At 39.9% G+C, this 21,757-nt stretch overlaps 1 protein-coding gene across 9 annotated transcripts in view; it reads left to right on the plus strand.

The window, feature by feature from the left end:
• The window catches only part of pleca (plectin a), an 828,744-nt gene that overhangs the window by 626,179 nt on the left and 180,808 nt on the right, over positions 1 to 21,757 (plus strand). The window contains exon 1 of one of the 9 annotated variants that reach the window (XM_028818012.2): positions 9,285 to 9,625. The exons of the other annotated variants lie outside the window; for them this stretch is intronic. Within the exon in view, the coding sequence (XP_028673845.2) occupies positions 9,514 to 9,625 (112 nt within the window). The 5' untranslated portion in view covers positions 9,285 to 9,513. Of the gene's footprint in view, positions 1 to 9,284; positions 9,626 to 21,757 lie in introns of those variants that run through there. 9 annotated transcript variants of the gene reach the window in all.

Below are 21,757 nucleotides of genomic sequence, written 5' to 3' on the forward strand. Positions count from 1 at the left end.
CCTCCTGACAGCTAGGGAGCACACAATTCCAGAAAGGCAATATATGAGAATTTACTCTCCTTTTGGCAGAGCAGGCATAAGAGCAGCTTGCATGAAGAAAAAGCCCTTTAAGGGCAACAGAAAGTGCAAGGGACACCAGGGGGTCACTAGAGGGAGTTCTGTCCTGATGTCCCTAGAGGGCCACCCTGATTCACAACTGAGTCTGGTGCTTGGCCAAAAGTGAATAAATGTTCACTGAGTCGAGGACAGAGTTGTTGGCAAAGATGGAAAAAGACAGAGACGGGGAGAAAGGGAGGTGAAGAGGGTACCTGTGTGGTACTCTGTAGTCAGCAAGTGGATGAGCTGCCCCACCATACAGACGGAGGACTCTAGGTGCGCAGTGGTAGTGCTGCTGCTTTGCAGTAAGGAGACTGTGGAAGATTGTGGGTTCGCTTCCCGGTTCCTCCCTGTGTGGATAGCACTTTGAGTACTGAGAAAAGCGCTATATAAATGTAATGAATTATTATTATTATTATGAGGTGGGCCTGGAGAGGCTGTATAGCTCCGATGACTTCTCTGTTTAGTCTGTACCGTACTCCTTGTAGATCATTTTGAGATTCATAAAGATGCTATTTATTTTGGAATCCTGGGTTTTAGAGACAGAGATCCACGAAGAGATCTCTATCTATCTATCTATCTATCTATCTATCTATCTATCTATCTATCTATCTATCTATCTATCTATCTATCTATCTATCCGTCCGTCGGTCGCTAGCACACAGGTTGAGGTGACAAGGAAATTGTCTGTTTTCTTGTAACAGTATTTTTTTAACATTATGATATAATAATAGAAAAAATGAGAGTTAAGTATAAGTATTAACCTTAAGGCACTGATTGTGTATGTAATTCTTATTTATGGACTAGCTTTAAAAAAAATTCTGATATATTTTCATTTTCCCATAATCCTGTTTGTAACACCTGGATGCTCTACCAGCATTGTATGAGCATTCTGAAGCCACGTGTCATTGAGTGCATGATATTGACGTTCATTTTCCTGAATTTTAAATTACATACCATACATTCTCTGTACTGCGGTGGGTTGGCGCCCTGCCCGGGGTTTGTTTCCTGCCTTGCACCCTGTGTTGGCTGGGATTGGCTCCAGCAGACCCCCATGACCCTGTAGTTAGGATATAACGGGTTGGACAATGACTGACTGACATTCTCTGTATATATTATGCCATTTTTAATTTTTTTTAAATTTCTGGAATGTTATTAAGGTGTCAGTCACAGATGCAATGTCTCTTGAGTTTGCACCGGGTGTGCTTAGTTAAAGGCGTCTTTTAACTTGCCAGACAGTCTAAAACAACCAAGTGATTTAGGAAACCGTGCAGGATATGCCAAAACAGGCAAGTTTCATTTCACATTTTATTTCATATTATATTTTTTTATTTTGATTTTTTTTTTTGCCTCTTGTGTGTGTTTTATAATTATTTTAAATGTAATCTATAATTATAAACTTTATCTTGCCTCAGGCAGCATTATTTAATGCACCAGCCCATCTATACACACTCTGTATGGAGGCTAGGAGTTGTGTTTTATAAAGCCCATTTAACTCTGAGCAGGATCACAGGGGGAGGAAGACAATCCCAGCAAGCAAAGGGTGCAAGACAGTAACATTGCCTGGACAGGAGCCACTTAGGTGTGAACACACACACACACGCAAACACACACACAAACACACACCAGGGCAATTTTGCATCACAAGTTCACCTGACCAGCATACGTTTAGATTGTGGGTGTAAACTGGAGCACCTGGAGGAAACCCATGCAGACATGGAGAGAACATGCAGAGTCCACACAGGGAGAACCTAGGACATAGACCTTGTGAGGCAGCAGCACCACCACTGTACCATCTATATATGATATTTGAGAACGTCCATCTGGTGGGTTCTGGATTTTTATACCGCAAACCCAGAAAGGCAGGGATTCAGGGCAGAAGTGGAACCTGAGTCACATGTCTTCTTCTTGTAGCTGGTGAGCTTCAGAACTGCATACAGTAAAGGAGAGGTGATTAGTGAGAGCTCCCCCTCTCTGCTCAGGGCGGTACTGTCTTACTCTGAACCCCGAAGATGTCCCACAGGCGTGCATACTTGGCACTTATATATATTACATGGATTAAGGAGGCAAGATAGATAGATAGATAGATAGATAGATAGATAGATAGATAGATAGATAGATAGATAGATAGATAGATAGATAGATAGATAGATAGATAGATAGATGTAAAGTGCTGGGGTCTTAGTGAGAACCCCATTTAATAGAGATAATGCTAGGCTAAAAAATAAAAAAGGCAGAATCAAACATTCATTGAAGGTTAATGATCCTAAGTTTGATGCTTCTGTGTTATTTCTTTTATAACAGAGCAAAGTGCCAGGAGTTTCTTGGCAAAGAAAAAGGGACATCACTTGTGTGTCACTCTAGGTCTGGAGAGGTTACTAGCTGCGTGTCACCCTCAGCCTGTCCCCCAGTGTGCCAAGCCTAACACTTGCACCAGTAGTGCAAATGCATGACTATGTACACACACATACAGTATATACCAAATATACATGCATGCTTTAGATATGGACATGCAGCATTGTATACTTAGACGTACATATACGGCATGCACAAAACTGTTTCAGATTTATGTAGAGTTTAGTATGTGGTCGATCTGGTTAGTAATAAATGCACTAATTTGACATGCTGGCTTGATCTTGTATCCCATGTTGCCTCTAGAATGATGACTCAGGTATTTAAACTTGTAGCTTATACTGTTAACCTTGAAATGAAGGTGAATTGGCTGAATGGCGGATTTGAACAGTTCATTCAGGTACAAAGAGGGAGGCAGATCAATGTGTGGTTGGGAGAACCAACAAAGGGATATTCTGCCTTGCCTGTTAGTTGGCGTCAGGCCATTTTAGTGAGGGGACAGCAGAGTTTCATAATAGTCATGAGGGAGGACACGTGTAATCTTCCTCGTTTAAAGATGAGAGCTGCAGTGCACATTGAACTTTAACTCAGTGGTTGCCTGAGGTTTATGTTTGTCGTTGCTAAAATCTGGCGAGCAGTTGTGTGTCATCTTTTGGAAGTGCAGATGAGCAGTTTTGATCATGGCTAGGACTGGAAAGGCACACCCAGACTGAAGCAATAGTCGCCAGGCGGACTTCCTCAATCCCTTCTTTCATCCAAAATCATGTCTTCTATCACAAATGCTTATCAGTAGCATAGTGTAAAAAAGATGCTTGCAACAAACTAAAAATCTCCAAAGGAAAGTCCTCTAGTCCTATCACTAATACACAGTTGGGGGTCTCCATTCAGAAGTGTAGACAAGTAGCATAGCATGCTGGCAAAGTTGAAAAGACATGCCCAAACTGAAGCTTAAATTTGCCAAAAGAATCTCCTTCAACACAAACACCAGCCACAATGGAGCTGCTTTATTTTGAAACACTACATTGTAGCATTATGTATTATATGTGTTGAAAATTGCCAAGACCACTGCTGAGTGGCTTCCTCTGGAATAGCCAGTGAACAGCATCACAAACTGCTGGTGTTGCTATGACATGATCGTCCTGAACTAAAAGTTCTGGGGGAGTGTCTACCATCCTACTTTCTCGATCCTCAACTATGCGTCTTCATTTCTAATTGCAAATAAGGAGCAACACACGCTACTAGAGCTGAAAAGACATGGTGGCCACACTCGCGGTGAGGTCGATGTCACAATTTTGACTTTGGTACCAATGCCATCTTTTACACTTTCAAAACAATACCGAAGCAATTAACAGGTAACGACCTGGCTCCTAGCTACATCGTCCTCCTGGTCCACACATACACGTGCCGAACAGCTCAGGACGTACTCCACTCAGTCTGAGGTTCATAACAAGGCCCTTAACCCAAAAATTGCTCCAGGGGCACTGTACGTCAGCTGACCTTCGCTCTGTCCCCCAAAGGTCATGCAAAATGACAATTTCCCTTCGGGGATTAACAAGGTACATCAAAAAAATAAAAAAACATTGTTTTATCTAGCATTCCCCACCAGAGTTTAAAGCACAAAGGTTTAGGCCTATAATAATGAGGAGTGGAATATGGGGGATCTCCTTAGTCCAGGGGTGTCGAACACCAGGCCTGGAGGGCTGCAGGTTTTCATTCTAACCCTTTTCCTAATCAGTGCCCAGTTTTCACTGCTAATTAACTCATTTGCCCTTTGTTTTAATAGCCCTGTTTTTAAGGATTCAGTGCTCTGCCTTGATTCATTTCTTCATTAAATGACAGCCAAACAGAAATGAGACGTGAAACAAGCCAACAGATGACCAGCTAAATTGGGTCTTCAAACTCCAACCAATTTCACCCCAACAAGTTTCTTAATGAGAAGCTGATTCTTGTTGTTAATTAAACTCGTTCTTTAATTCCACGGCTTGTTGCTGCTCTCATTCTGCCTCAGCATACATTTCCAAAATTGCTGATTTTCTGTTTTTTCTGAGAACACCGTCAAAATGTTTCGGTGATCTGAGAGATCCGTCTTACTGAGACCTTCGCCTTTCTTTATTTTCAGATATTGTGGATAGCTGGTCGTGTGGGCAGCTCGTTTTGTGTCTCATTATTGTTTTGCTGCTAATTAAGGAAAAAGAAACAACAAAGGGGCTGAGTAAAGTTAATTAAAATTAAGGCAAAAGAAGTTAATTAACAGCAAAAAACTGTTCACTAATGAAGAAGATGGTTAGAATGAAAATCTGCAGCCACTGCGGCCCTCCAGGACCAGAGTTCGACACCTGTGCCTTAGACTTTCAAACACATTTTTATACAAATATTAATTACTTCTAAGAGTGGAAGGATTCTGGGTATGGGAGCAGAGTGCATGGTGACTGTACCAAATGTAGCATAATGCTGATGGAGTATAATTTTCAAAACTGGATAGTTTGGCATTTTTTTAGTGGGGCACACTGAACTCAAAGTCACCAAGGAGGACTCCCACCGACACCCCTCAGTCCTTAATAGGGGTTTTTGAACTGCCAAAGAATTGCATCACACATTACCAGAGTTGAAAAGACACACTCGTACTGAGCAGAAACTGCCAAGGGGACCACATCCTCTCTGAGCAGGGTTTGTGGTGATGCAGCACGTGCCCAAAGGGAGTGGCAGCAGCTAAAAAACTGATAACCACTGCTTTAGGATTACTTCTCGAAGAAGTCAGGCGCTGGTTGAGCACAAAGACAGAAGTAAATGTGCACAATAAACCCCAAACCTCTGGGACAAATCAAGGCTGTTCACAGATGTTTAATAATGGTAGCAGTGCAGTCTTGATTTTAAATATGGACAGGAGCATCTCATAATTGTAAAGCCTGGACTGGCTACACCTCGTAAACAGTAATTTAGTTTTTAAATCAGCCAGGAAACATTTGTACAAACCAGGTGACCATGGGGTAGATCTTGTCTAATGGGGGCACATCTAATGGTATTTTCTAAATTGAATCACTGCTGTTTAAAACGGGGAGGCAGCACTAACAGTGCACGTCACCCACTTCCTAGACCTTTGGCATTTGACATATTTCTGAAATGATTGATATTGGGTATGTGCTGAGGTAGTAGGTTTTCTCACTTGTTGGACTATCATTAATGTTGAAAAGGCACCGCTGTCAGCAGAGGACAACTGAGTGATAAATGTTCTGGGATGTCTGCACTTGACTATTCAGTTTCATGCCATAGTTCTTGAAAGGCTGCTGCTTTAGTTGCAACTGTCATCGTGTGTTGAATGAATGCAAGTATACTTATAAGCACCACTAACAACTGAAGTAAGAATATTTTTATTAAAATGTGTTCAAATTTTAAGCCACTCAACTGAACCATGACATTTGTGGTGTAAGATGTGTCATCTGTGTGGGTTTAAATGTGATGACCTCCAAAGGAGGGTTGCAGTTAGACTTGAGAATGGAAAGATGGTTGGTTTCCAAAGGACTGCGGCAGAAACCCTGGTTTTGCATCGCATTGTGTATTAGTGATCTATCATCAAGAGGAGCTCGATTTCTGGAGTTTTGAAAGTGTGTCGATGCAGACAGTTTGTCCCCTATACTGGCAAATACATTGGACTACAAACCTTTAAATGAGTCATTTCATATTCCTGCATTCCTTATACTTGTGTATTGATCTCAAGATACATTGAAAACATAGTTTTGTTTTATGGATGAAGAATAGTAAATGAGTCTCTGAAACTGGGCGAGTTAACATTTTTTTTTAAATACCAGCCCCATTTTTAACAAGTATGTGACCTCCGCCTGGGGTCTTGCTTTGTCATGCCTTGCCATCCATACTTACTGTTGGCCACGCCTGTCCTTTACCAACAGGCTATTCATGCTGTCACCTGAGGCCTTTTTATACCTCACCACTTTAGTCATTAAAGAAGCGACATGGATTTTCTGACTTGCATCTCTGTTTTTTTTGCCTCTTGTACGTTTTCAATATTTCATCATACTTTGGACCTCCTTTATTCCCATGGCAACCACTTTTCTATTGTACTTTTTGTCAGTGTTTTATTTCCTGATTCTGTTTTGATCTTCTTGCTGCACCTGACCATGCTCTTTGTCTGCTTTGAGGTTTCTGTTTACGCCTGATCAGTTACTGAACTTATTTCAAAATAAGAACATAAGAAATCCGTCCGATGAGGGCAGAACATTTAGTCCATCTAGCCTGTTTGTTCAGGCCATCCGAATGTCTCATCCAGACACATCTTAAAGAGTGTCACAGTTCCTGCTTAAACTACACATCTCGGTAATTTGTTCCAGATTCCCACAAGTCTTTGCACATGCAAGACCTCCCACGTTTCACTCCAAATGTACTTCTCTTTAATAATAATAATTCATTACATTTATATAGCGCTTTTCTCAGTACTGTACTCAAAGTGCTATCCACACAGGGAGGAATTTCCTCTGGTGTCCTTGAATATGGGATTTAGATAGATAGATAGATAGATAGATAGATAGATAGATAGATAGATAGATAGATAGATAGATAGATAGATAGATAGATAGATAGATAGATAGATAGATAGATAGATAGATAGATAGATAGATAGATAGATAGATAGATAGATAGATAGATAGATAGATAGATAGATAGATAGATAGATAGATAGATAGATAGATAGATAGATAGATAGATAGATAGATAGATAGATAGATAGATAGATAGATAGATAGATAGATAGATAGATAGATAGATAGATAGATAGATAGATAGATAGATAGATAGATAGATAGATAGATAGATAGATAGATAGATAGATAGATAGATAGATAGATAGATAGATAGATAGATAGATAGATAGATAGATAGATAGATAGATAGATAGATAGATGCTTTATTAATCCCAATGGGAAATTCACAATGCCATTTAATTCTGCTGGATCTGTTTTATCAATGCCTTTGGAAGAACATCATCCCTTCATCTTCTTCAGGTGGTTGTCCTGTGCAACTACATTAACATCGCAACACAACCAAATGGAACAAGAGGGTAACATGCAAGGTGTGAGACTTAAGGGTCTTGACATCTGTTTGTGCTAGTTTGTTAGGAGAAGTCAAGCAAAATTATACCTTTTATTGGCCAGCTGAACAGATTACAATATGCAAGCTTTCGAGACAACTTCTTTAGGCAGTAGTTTGTTGATCTGTTGTTCTGACCCCAGAGTGTCTAGCAAGCCTTATCAATAAGTTACACTTTGAATAGTAAAATATCTACAGTGATAAGATTAATGATGATTGCTAACTCTGAATTTACTTTGTTCACTTTCTGTGCTCTGGGGTATCTACCATAACTTCTCCACATGCTCTTCTTCAGCATTCCTCTCGGCTCCATTCCCTCTACCCTCATCACCCTCTACTTCTCTCGAGTTTGGGAAGTTAAGCCTTTGTCTCCTTGCTTAGATGCAAAACATGGGTGGAGTGGTGGCGCTGAGGCTAAGGATCTGTGCTGGTATCCGGAATGTTGTCGGTTCGATTACCCGTTATTGCCAAAGGAGATCCTACTCTGCTGGGCCCTTCAGCAAGACCCTTAACCTGCAATTGCTCCAGGGGCGCTGTACAATGGCTGACCCTGCGCTCCGACCCCAAGGGGTATGCGACTACTTAACAAATCCCTAATACAAGAAATTGTATAAGGCAGAATAAAAAAAACAAAATAAAATTGATTGTGTGTGAAGGGTATAGAGTGTGCACAGCATTGATCTGAAGCACACTGAAGATGAGAAGTGAGGTACATACTCATATACAGCAATAGAACTACGGGAAAACTGGCTAAAATACCCAGAATACGTGCCCAGTTGTGAGTTCCATCACGATTACGTGTTCTTGTGCTGCACTTTATTTATCCCGTTCATTTGAATTGTTTTCATGTGTGCTTTGTGGACGGTGACTGATTGAGTCCTCCCTATGGCAGATCATAGCTAGCTGGGAGGCACATGCCCTTCTAGAATATAAACACGTACACTAAATTGTTTTTGAGTGATTGTTATCGTGGATTTCCAGCTGTAACCATGTCAGTCAACTAACAACACCATTCAGTCCATCACTATATTAACTGCCTCCTAACGTAGCTGGGCTCGGCCACATGAAAGAGGACTCCTTTGTCCGTTTTTTTTCTCTATCAACAGGAGCGTCAGGCAGAACTGGTTGTTATTAGCTAGGACTGAGCTGCTATATGTTATAATGAGCCTGAATGACCGTTGAAGACTAAAAGGAAAACTAGCGTCGCCTTTATAAGCAGAACGGGCAATGCTAGCAATGCACTGTCCAGGCAGACTATATGACTCATTTTAGCTATTGTTTGTTGTTTACTACATGTTGGTATGAAAACAAATAGTAAAGAATCTAAAAATTGCTGACTAGGAGAAAAATAAAGTAAGGGAGGGCAAAGATAAGAAACGAATTCCATTTGAATAGCTGCAGGAAGAAGTAAAAGAACGGAAAGAAATGTATTAAAGAATGAGGCAGCAAACGAAGCACGACAAATACAAGAGCAAGTACGAAAACCAAGCCCAAAGTTTGGAAAGTTGCTACTCACATGCGAGCTGGCTGGCACCGTATGGACAAGTGTGCTGAATGGGACCTCATATATTATTTACCAAGTCAGAAAGCAAACGCTACCTTGGCTGTTTGTAATAGAAACAGATGAAAGCGCAAAGATAACGAATACAGGAGTGGTGCAGACAGGAAGGATTTGTCGACAGACCGAGCACAAGAAGAGTCTGTGCTGCACTGTCGGCTGCGAAGTACAAAAAGGGAAGGGCTGGGACATTTAACAAGCCCGAGTGGGAGTGCTCACCGCCCGCAGTCTGAAGTATTCTGCACAAGGAAGAGGGGGGGGGGGAGCTACTGAGGGGGAACTTCGTGTCCTTCTCCAGCCTCTCTCTCTCTCTCTAGGCCGGCAGCAAGCAACTGGAGCTTCGCTTTTTAAAATAAGGCGAACCCTGTCCCCTCCTTCGCCCACCTGTAGTCAGCCTGCCACTTCCAATGGCAGCAAATCCCCCAGGAAACGTCTTCCCAGCTTTGGTAGTGGCGGGCCACATTGTCACCTTGGTCATTGTGTGGCACTGGAGAAAGCGCAGGAGGCAGAATAGTGAAGGTAAGTTGTCAACTTTTAATGATGGAGACATTAAGAAGACAAAATACAAAAAAAAATTAATAAGAAAGGCTGGCAGAGTGATGACCCGTATGTCTCCACAGCCATGCTGCTTGTAAGTGTGTGCGCGCGTGTGTGTGTGTGTGTGTATGTGTGTGTGTGTGTGAGTGAGTGAGTGAGCTATTCTGCATGTCTTAGTTACCACCCCTCTCTCTCTCTCTCTCTCTCTCACTCTGATTTTTTGGGGAAATATTTGGTTAACTCTCTCACTGCTGGTTTGAGTGTACAGACAAATTCTACTTTTGTAAGAAAACAGAGAATACCTCTAAATCATGTTATTAAAACTTATTTAAAGATTTCAGTGATAACACTCTTGCTGGGAGTGACTGTTTATTGTTTTTAGCATGTGATTTAAAGGATTCCCGTTGAGGCTTTAAAGTGTGTTATAACTTTTTTGTTATGCTCTTCTGTACCGTGGCACAATGACAGTCTGCATGTGCCTGGTCTTCACCATAATACTAAGCAATGCAAAAAAGCTGCTGTTTAAATCACAAACATCCAGCACCCATGCCTACTCTTATTACCTCAAAGGTGAATTAGGGTCTTGTATATTGAGGCTGCCATTAAAAGCCTCAATATTCTGTTTTTAAAGAAGGGCAAGTTTTCTAAACATATTTTTCAGTTTTCTTGGTTTGAGGTGTTTACACTATCATCTTTTTTTATTAATGCAAAAGCAAACTTCATAAATACTTTACGTGTTTACAATAAACAACCTTAAGGTTTATATTTGGGTGGCACGGTGGCAGCGCTGCTGCCGAGCAGTAAGGAGACTGGTGTTTACATCCTGGGTCCTCCTTGCACTTCCCGTGTCTGCCAGTTTAATCCCACCTTCAAAAGACATGCAGGTGGTATGGATTGAGCCTAGTGTGTGTGTGTGTGTGTGTTTGTGTGTATGTTTACCATGTGATTGACTGGCGCCCTGTCCAGGGATTGTTTCTGCCTTGCATCCTACTCTTGCTGGGATGGGCACCAACTTTCCTGTGATACTGTTTAGAATAAAGAGAGTTTAGAACATAGATGGAAGCTTTATATAGTGCCTTACTATAGCAATCCCTAAAAGCACCTCTCATGCGTACAAACATTGAACTACTGTTAAGTGGTTCAGAGGCAGGAACGGACGGCCAGATTAGTGGATTGGGCCTAGTGCTTGTGTGTCTGTGTATTCACTTTGTGATGGACTGGCGCCCTGTCCAGGGATTCTTCCTGCCTTGCATCCTACGCTTGCTGGGATGCGCTCCAGCTTCCCTGTGACACGGCTTAGAATAAACCACATTCAGAAAATGGATGGAAGTTTTATATAGTGCCTTAACAGCTCCGTGTATGACTTTATCAGTATGCTCCTGCGGGAGAATGTGAATTTCCCCTTGGGATTAATAAAGTATCTATCTATCTATCTATCTATCTATCTATCTATCTATCTATCTATCTATCTATCTATCTATCTATCGATCGCAATCCCTCAAAGCACCTCTGAAGCGTACAAACATTGTACAAATGTTCACTAGTTCAGAGGCAGGAACTGACAGCCTTGTGACTTTAGCTAATATGCCACACTGCCAGCTGAAATGTGTCATCCATGTCATGCATGATGACTCATCCATCCATTTTCTCGTCTTTTTTTCCCCTGATCTTGGTTAAGAAATTGGTTGTTCAACCCTTCCTTGAATATAAAGCAAGAACCAGCCTTTGAAAATATGCCAAAGAATACTTGTGTATCAAAACTTAACCTGTTAAAAATAACTATAGTGTAGATTTCAGTCTAATTGAGCACAATGACATGAGGAACGAAACATAACACAGATGTCTATGTTCATTTAAACATATACTTAAACCATTAAAAAAAAATATTTGCAAACTACAAAAAGAAGCCCACGATATTCTTCACATAATTATCCTTCTTCTACCTGCTATTCAAACTGTTTAATGTCACACTTGTTAGTAATCACTTCACTAATACCCATTATTAAGGAAAGTTTACCCACAGCCAACAGTGTTTCTGTACAGTATTTAACCTTGTGAAGGAGACACGGATCTGTTTGTTAAGCAACACTGCACACTGTAAATATGTCTATTGATTAAAGACACCGCCCTCTGATGCCTGGAAAACAGAGGGTTTGCATTGCATCTTGGCAGCAAGCTGTTCTCTGCGTACTTTGATGGTTGGACGTGCCCAGTGACGCTCAGATTACATTTTAATTAAGCTCAGGATCAGAGGCTGTGGCAGGACATGAGACCCCTCCCTCTGAGCGGGCAGCCAGGGCCATTGTGTTCAGTTTGCATTGCCCTCTGGCAGATTATCTTCCGGAAACATTTCGGGTTAAGTGACAGGCTTTTTGTTGCTTGTTTTAAGAAGATGAAAAGATGCATTCATTTTTTAACAACGAATATCTTTTTACATACTAAAATGGAATCTTTCTGTACTGTGCGTTAGTGTGGCAAGGCATTTAACAGATATTACTGGTCCACAAACAGGACAGGCACAAGTTTATAGAATGGAGGAAAGGTGTGGTAACCCCACCCTTTGAATTCAAAGCTAGTATAAATATGTTTTCATATTATAAAAAAAAGAGAGCAATTTCGTGTAAGATTTTTCATATTATATTCTAGGCCATCAAAAAAGATGGATAGGATTTCAGTACCTACTACAGTTGCAAGATAAAAACTGCAAATCTTTTGGAATTATGTAGATTTCTATATTAATTACTCATGAACATGTGATCTGATCTTCAACTAAGCGATCTGCTTTATATAGATAGATAGATAGATAGATAGATAGATAGATAGATAGATAGATAGATAGATAGATAGATAGATAGATAGATAGATAGATACTTTATTAATCCCAAGGGGAAATTATATATATAAATTTATATATAACACACAAACAATTGTACTACTTCTTATCAGCATTATCCATATTACTAACCGAGAATGCTAAACCGGATGATGGACGCAGGCACATCCGGCAATGGGCCGTAGCTGCAAAAAGACGTACTGCGCAGGCGCAAAAAGAGTCCGCAAAAAGACGTACTGCGCAGGCGCAAAAAGAGTCCGCGAGGGTCGGCTGAGGAGCCGAGAAAGGCGGATAGAAGAGGGCGAGAGAGGCGGATGAGGGGCCGCGAGAGGCGGACAAGACCACAGAAAAAAGGAGTGAGCACAGGAAAAATTGAGAAATGAGGCGCAAAGAGCACCGAAAAAAGGAAACGGCACATAAAAAAGTATTCAAACGCAAGCAAAGCACGAAACACATTGCACACGAAACTAGACCCAAAAAAAAAAAAAAAAAAAAAGAGGCTTGCGCACAACAGCAAGGCACCCCCCCCCCCCTACAGGCACCGGACGGGACACACACCAAGAGGGGGATTCAACAAGCCCATGGAACACAAAAAAAAAAACACAAAACCACCCCACAGACCCTACAAGCAAGGGACGGGACACACACAAAGAGGGGGATTCAAACAAGACACAGGAACACAAAAAGAAAGAAGACGCTCGCGCGACAACAATCCTCAACCCCCCCCCAACCACACACACACATCCATAAGAAGTGACACCCAAAGCCACATATTCTAAAGTGAACATCAACACCTTCACACTAGACAGCATAGGTGTCAGCATTGGTGGATCTCCTTACAATAAAGCACTATTAACCGTTCAACTGCAGAAAAAGAAACATATTAACAGTGACTGCGATCCTTCTTATTACTTATCCATATTTCGCATGCTGAGAAAGAAACAAGTCATGAATACACGGTCACGGGTACAAAACGAAAAGGAAAGGATAACAGGAACAAACACACGAAAACGAAAGAAACAACAAAATAGACGGCTATGCAGCATAGGTGGATCTCATTACAATAAGGCACTATTAACCGTTCAACCGCAGAAAAGGCTCCATATTAACAGTGAGTGCAATTCTCCTTATTACTTATCCATATTTCTAAAAGAAAAAATGTCTCGACTCCAAAAACGCAAAGCTCAACTAAAGCTTCTAACTAACGATGTACCTAAAAGTAAAAACTTTATGAACTGCATTAGATCCTACAATGGTTCATTTGCTTTTGCATATACCGGAGTAAATATCAGGCCACCAAAAGGCAATGGCCCATACTACTTCCGCATATGTGCACAAATACTGCATCGCATTGGAACAGTGCACCCTGAAACAAATCAACAACGCAAATATGCACAAATCTACATCCTAGATCCACATGACGCAAACTATCAATCAAAGTGCTGCATCGCAACAGGCACGGATTCAAAACGAAACACCTCCCGTCTCAGACATACGTTAATGGCAGCGAAGGCTACAACGGGCTTCTCACACAGCACAGGCAAATCGATTACAGCTCCAAAACAACACGTCCCAAATACTACACATGCAACAACGCGCCTCTCAAACGGCACAAGAAAAACATACACCAGTAAAATTCATTCGGATTAATGAATGTCATTTGCAATCATTGTCATTCAGTTCACTTCCCTGAAGAAACAACTGGAAATACAAGTTATACATTTACACGTTGTTGTCAAAAGGGTCAAATTAGACTGCCTTCTTTACATTCATATACTGAATATCTACAGAGGCTTATAACTGACGATGTACCTGAAAGTGAAATCTTTATCAACTGCATTAGATCCTACAAATCGGTATCCACTATGAACATTAACGGTGGCACTGCACGTGACATCCGTCTTGAAAAAATGTTGTTTATTGATGAATGTTCAATGGCATGAAGTCACTTACTCAACACCATTCATAAACTTCTACAAACGTTTATGAATAATAATATTCGATTTGAAGGAAAGGTACTTTTATGAGGAGGAGATTTTAGACAGTGATTAGCTATTCTTCCAGATGCCATGCACTCAGCTATTGTTCAGTGCACCTTAAAATACGCAGACAATTGGCATTGCTTTCAAAAGATACAGTTAGTAAAAAAGATACGATGTCCAGAACCAGATCATAACAATTGCTTATTACAACTGAGAGATGGTACACTCACCAATACAGCTGGACTTCAGGCACATATTATTACAATTCCTCAAGCCTTTATCTGCGACGACTTAGTTACAGAGAGATTTGGAACAGCAATCTCATTAGACCAAATGCCCCTTTTAACACAACGCACTATATTATGTCCAAAAAATATTAATGTGGAAAACATAAATACCCAAGTCATTCCATTACTTCCTGGAAAGACACAACTCTTTCTAAGCTCTGACAAACTTGACTCTGATCACAACAATAACCATCTTAAAGGACCTTTCAAGTTCTGAGCTGGAATTACCTTTTACACTTAAACGGCGTGTACAAAGAAATTTTCAAATAAACCTTTACACTGTGCCACACACTTTATTGTTTGCTTTCTATTTGCATCATCTACACCGTCACACTATTCTATATCTCATTCATACATCACGCTCTTTGTCATTCCCAACACCAGGGGTGGGCGAGCGAAGCGAGCAGGGGGCGGAGCCCCCTAGTTGTCTCTATACCATGGACAAGAGCAAGACACACTTTACCTGTAAGTAATAATTCAAGAGTTAAGACGTCCAGACTGCCCACTTGTTTCTCCTTCCCAGAGCCAGGCTTCACCATGATGTGGTCCTTGCAAGTTAAGGTCTGGCAGTGACACTGCATGTGCATCCATAGCTGAGATTCACATCGAGCTATGGAATAAAAGAGTTTTAAGAGTTTGCAAATTAATAAAGAAATACATTTGTGTGGAATTATGATTATTACAATAGCTTTATTAACTCAACAGCTTTATTAACGTGATTAACTCAAAAGAATAGCACAGTGCACTCAGGTACAATCTCGTGAGTGCTCAGATTGCCGGCCTTGCTTACTCACAACTGTAAAACTTACTCTTGCCCACCTCTGTATATAAATAAACACAGTGATTTTGTTCAGCATTTTAAGCAGTGGAACATGTTGAATTTCCTGACATCTTTTTCAGTGTCCCTCTATTTATATATTTATGAAGGACATGTGAAGCATGTTATGAAATATCCATCCATTCATTTTGTAAGCCAGCTTTATCCTGAGCAGCGTCACAGGAAAGCTGCCGCATATCCTAGGTAAGCACAGGGCGTAAGGACAATCCCAGGTCATAATGCACATCCATCGCAGAGTGGACACACACACACACACACGGGCTAATTTAACATCACTAATCCACCTAAACTGCACGTTTTTGGACTCTGGGAGGAAACTGGAGCACCTGGATGAAACCCACATAGACAGAGAGAGAACACACAAACTCAAGAGGACCCGGGACATGAAACCTGAGGCAGCATGTAACGAGATGCTGTTGCTAAAAGAATACATTTTACAATTTTCCATTTTTTTTAATGGTTTTGAAAATTAAAATTCAGCCCACTTACCCCAAGTTGGCCCAGTGGAGATGATTATACCTGGCAATGGACTACTTCAGATATTCCACCCGAGTGTAGAGTTTGGCTCCTGTTCACTTGTACAACAAAATCATACTCATTTTCTTTTATCCACCTTCAGAACCCACTTAACTGAATTTAGCTGACAAAAAATAAAGAAAGCCTATCTTAGCATCAGTGAGCCCAGTGCTGAGGAGGGTGCTGGTGTATTTTAGGGTACAGTGGCTCTCACTCACTCATATCAGAACAATTAAGTATCATACATTTCTTTTCTCTGGTATTGAAAGGCAGTGGATGCTTGGTTTGTTCACCTTATAGTTATTCGAGTTTTAAGGTAAGGTAGTTCCACTCACTAATCGTGACACCAGAGAGTGGCGACATGTTGCATGTTGATTAGTACACGCAACTAAGAATTACACTGTAGTCTGCATATGTGACAGTAATGACACCATAAACTATGAGTGTTGCTAGTTAAACTAACACAAAGGTAAAAAGGAGCATCCTCAAAAATAGCTGTAAAGTTAAGGGGTACATACTCTAGCTCTCAGTCACCTGGACTTGTGAGACAGTAGTGCCAATCACCTTCCCATAATGCCACTGTTACTCATTTCCTAAACCAACTTATTTCAAAACAGGGTCATGAGCATATTCTCTCGTATGGGGCCAATATGAAGTCAGCAGGCAAGCTAACCTGCACTTTGACATGTGCACAGAAGATGCATACGGACATGAGGAGAACCAGGACTCTGGAGCTGTGAAGCACCACTACTGAGCACTACAGCACTGTGCTAGTGATTTGTATCAAGACCTACTGCATGTTTACATATTCTAACAGCAAAATCATTTCTAAATGCATGCAGATAACATATTCTATTTGGCACATCAGTAAAAGCAGAATTAACAAGATATACCACACATAAAACCATAATCAAATAAAGTGTACAAGTGACACATCCGATACTAAACTGGAAAGAATTAAAATACATATTTAATAAATAATCAGGAGGTAATGAGAATATGAACAGGAGAGACTTCAGATTTGGGTGGCCTCTCGCCTGCATTTTAATGTACCCTGCAGTTATTCTTGTGTGAGCGAATTAGACATTATTACTCCATATGTCTTAGACTGTCAATCCCACCAGTAGTTGTCTATGTCGTCAATCATACTATGCTGTACACACTGCAAAAATGCTGTTAAAAAGGCAGAATATGACATTGCAATCTAATGTATTATGGCATTTCACTTCATTTCCACGTCTACCTTGATGCCGGTTTGGACCTGCAACATGCCGCTCACATTTCCCAGGTATGACATGACATGACATAGATGTTAACAAAATGATAGCTTTGCTAATTAGCTTGTAAGTATATGCTTTATTTGCCCCAAGAGGAAACTTAGCTTTTTAAAGCAGCTCAAGGAATATTATAACAAACAACAACGCCCCCCTCAGACAACCACAAGAATTACAAAAAAAGAACAAAAAAAAGGTACAGTCACAACGAGGCGTTAAAAAGGTAGATATCTCACTGATGCTATTCTCTGTGCTAAGGTCTGTAGAGATGGACAATCTAATAAGAAGACAACACTAGTTTTCTGTACAACGATAGATAGGTCAATACATACATAAATAGATTGATAGATATGAAAGGCACTATATAATAGATAGAATGAACAAGTATTAATTTGCTGCAGGTAGCTCATCTTGATGCAGTATGACAGGTGACACCATTCTTTTGCCCAGCAGTTCATTCTTTGGACAGTCAGCACTGAGAATGTGTCACTAGTTTCTCATGCAGTATTTTGTTGTTCATGCTGACTCCGCATAGAAGGCAGCTTTAGTCCTATTAAACTGTACTGCCTTTATAGGGAGAGTGACTCTAGTGCACCTACTTCCGAAAAATATTGACTTTATTTGTCCAAAGGGTGTAGTTACTCGTCCATCTTATGATTAAGCCTTTGTACAGCCTTGTCATCTTAAGAAAAGCCCCATGCAACTATTTGTACTTATCTGTACACTTCTAGGTAAGGATCTTCCAAGAACAACAATAATCCCGACACCAAGCTAAACTCTTTGTGCCTGCATTAACCCCAGAATTTATTGTACAGGTGAAGTTCAATTCATCTCTCAGACAATTCTGGACTGCATTCAGAGGTTGTGTTAACAACAAAGCAGAATCATAGTTGGACGAGCTTAATACACTACCAGATGGTGACTTAAAGAAGTTTTTTTTTCAGTGTATCAACAAAGTCAAGAAACAAAAGTAATGTCTGACTCCCAGGAGACTGTGAATTGATCTTAGAAGTGGTAACCAAGCACAAGTCAAGGTTACACCTGCAGCCAGCTGACTTCTTTTAAATGCAGTTAGCAGTGAGAAACTAGAACATCACTTCTCACGTAGTCTTAACGAGGCAGTCGGGACATGATATTCTGTAAGAAAAACAATTCCAGCCCTCCTTGTAACAAGATATTCCTCAAATTACCTCGGTTAGAAAATCAACACTAGCTGTATTTATAGCAGTTTAAGTTTTGTATTGCCTCTGTATGTAAAGTGACTACAGGACATATTTTATAAACACAGTGTCCGCAAGGCCCGCAGCATTGTGCAGGACCCCTTACACCCCTCACATGGACTTTTTACACTTCTGCCATCCAAGAGAAGATCCTGCAGCATCACAGCCAAATCTGCCAGGCTACACGAGAGTTTTTACCCCCAAGCTGTCAGACTCCTTAACACCATGCTGCCCCCTGGGATCTTCCACACGGCCTCAACCACCTCTAAAAACAGAACTTTTATACATGCGAGCCACTGTCCTGCAAAGATGAGTGTGCAGGTAGAAAAGAACTGAAAATCTCATACTGACCTTTAAGGATTTTGCACACTGCAAATTCTTTGATATCCTTCTGCTATGAAATTCACATTCTGACCTGTCATTGTTTACACGTCTTAAACAACTATTATCATACACTGATAATTTCTGTATTATCTATATCCATTATTTATTTATTACATTACATATTTATTCTATACTTCCTTAGAAGGCTGGCGTCCTTCAACATCTGCAATAAGATGCTGTAGGTGTTCTATCAGACAGTTGTGGCGAGCGCCCTCTTCTACGCGGTGGTGTGCTGGGGAGGCAGCATTAAGAAGAAAGACGCCTCACGCCTGGACAAACTGGTGAGGAAGGCAAGCTCTATTGTTGGCATGGAGCTGGACAGTTTAACATCTGTGGCAGAGCGAAGGGCGCTGAGCAGGCTCATGTCAATTATGGAGAATCCACTGTATCCACTAAACAGGATCATCTCCAGACAGAAGAGCAGCTTCAGCGACAGACTGCTGTCACCGTCCTGCTCCACTGACAGATTGAGGAGATCGTTCCTCCCCCAAACTATGCGACTCTTCAATTCCACCCGGGGGGGGTAAACGTTAATATTTAACATTATACAACGTTATTGTCTGTTTTTCACCTGCATTATTATCATTCTTTAATTTAATATTATTTATTGTATCAGTATGCTGCTGCTGGAGAATGTGAATTTCCCATTGGGATTAATAAAGTATCTATCTATCTATCTATCTATCTATCTATCTATCTATCTATCTATCTATCTATCTATCTATCTAGATTGCATAATACCATACATTGCATCAATGTTCATATTGCTTACTACACATCAATATTGCTGCTACTTATTTGTCTTGTCTTTGCACAATGTCTTGTTTGTGTTTTAATTTTTAATCTTAATTTTAAATTTAATTCTAATTTAAATTTTTTATTTGCACTTCATGTTCTTACACTGTGGACCTTGAGCTTCGCAATTTCGTCTGTTTGTATACTTGTACAGTATATGGTTGAGATGACAATAAAGTTCTCTTTGACTTGACTTATCCATCTGGCAAGTCAGGTTTCACACCTTCTTGTTAGGAAAAGTGATTCAAGCCCTGTGTGCAAAATGTCATGCAAAGTTAACATTCAGATGAACATTACAGAATGTGAAGAAAAATACAATGCGAATCATAATTTTATCATTGTGAAAGAATTATTTTGTGAACAACTCACAACTTAACTCAATTACTCATAAATATGGAAGCTGGTAAAATATGATTTGAATTAAAATGACAAACACTGCAAACTCACAATAGGCTTTTGTTACTGTAACGTTCATATGAAAACCTGTTTGTGTCACAGAGGAACAAATTATCATACCAGTCTCAGCAAGAATGCCTTAGAAGATACTCATTTGTGTAACACTAGGAATTCGGTAGGCAGAACATTCCTATTTAAAAAGATTTGTGACTTTTAAAAAATGCAAGCCCCATAACTAACAGGCAGATATCATGTTGTTAAATGAAACTTTAGAGAATATAGTTTTCAATTATAAAAATGTGCATAACACTTGTAAACTAAATGTGAGCCATCCCAGAAGTTAACTTCAGCGTCCCACAGTCTAAAGTGCAAACTCCTTTTACTCTCTGAGACGTCCTCTACATGTAGTTTTTGTTTGTAAGCTTTAATACACAAGTAGCCAGGATAATTTTGGACTCATGGTGCTGCTTGTTTGCTTCTAGGTTTACACATTACATGCACAGTAATGGAATATATTTAGAATCATGTCATCAATGCATGCACACAAATCTGCTGGATGACATGTTGATGTGAAGAACATAAGTTATAAACAATAGTCATTATAGTGATTATTACAGTCTGGTTCACATTATGTGTGCCAAATGGTGCCTTTAGATAATCTGACAGAGGAACTATTTAATTTGATTATAACTGTTAAAACTGAGACGTCATACACAGTGAATTCATATTTTTGTACATGGACAGACAGTACATGTTTAAAGCATGGAGGTTCCACCTAATCTGAGTAACACTGAAGGTCTTTTGTCAGTTTTGTTAGAATTGTCAACATTTTGCTACCTGTGAGTCACTGTATGTTTCCCAGTTTAGGGACAGGTGGCTGGCTAGATTAGGATAGCAGGAAAGTTTATTTCTTTTTCATGATGTTTCCTTTTCCCTTCTTTGCTGCTGCTCTGAATTAATTACTGATTTGTATTTGTATGTTTTTTCTGTTATTTTCCGGCATTTTAACAATATATTTTAAATAATGTGTAAGGCACTGGGGTTACAATTGGAAACATGTAAGAGTAAGGTGATATGTATTATTTATTTAAAAAATGTCAGTAGAACTTAGAAATTTCCAGTAAGATGATATTTCCCCTTGCTAATTTGACACTGAAAATAGCTTTATATTATAATGTACACTTTCTTTCTTTCTGTCTGTTTATGTGTTTGCAAAAAAAAAAAAACATGGAGGGATTTTTTGACTTGGAGAAAATGGTAATATGCTAATTCTTTAGTGCCAGCAATTCTTACTTATTTTATTCAGTATGGAACTGACTAGCCTTTGGTTTCTTTTTTTTTTTCTAGTAAACATTTTCCATTCTGAATCTTGATAAAATGCTCATGTTTGATACAGGCTTGACAAATGTGTAACTGAAATTGAAAAGTGATAAAAATCTCTAACAATGGAACAGGTCGTGATGATGACTATAGTGTATATCCTACATAGGAATTATTTTTGAAATATTGTGTTTCATTTTGATTTTCTTTGAGAATACTATTTCTACAAAAAAATCCATCCACTATCCAACCCGCTATATCCTAACTAT

Source organism: Erpetoichthys calabaricus, chromosome 13, assembly GCF_900747795.2.
Source record: "Erpetoichthys calabaricus chromosome 13, fErpCal1.3, whole genome shotgun sequence".
NCBI lineage: Eukaryota > Metazoa > Chordata > Cladistia > Polypteriformes > Polypteridae > Erpetoichthys > Erpetoichthys calabaricus.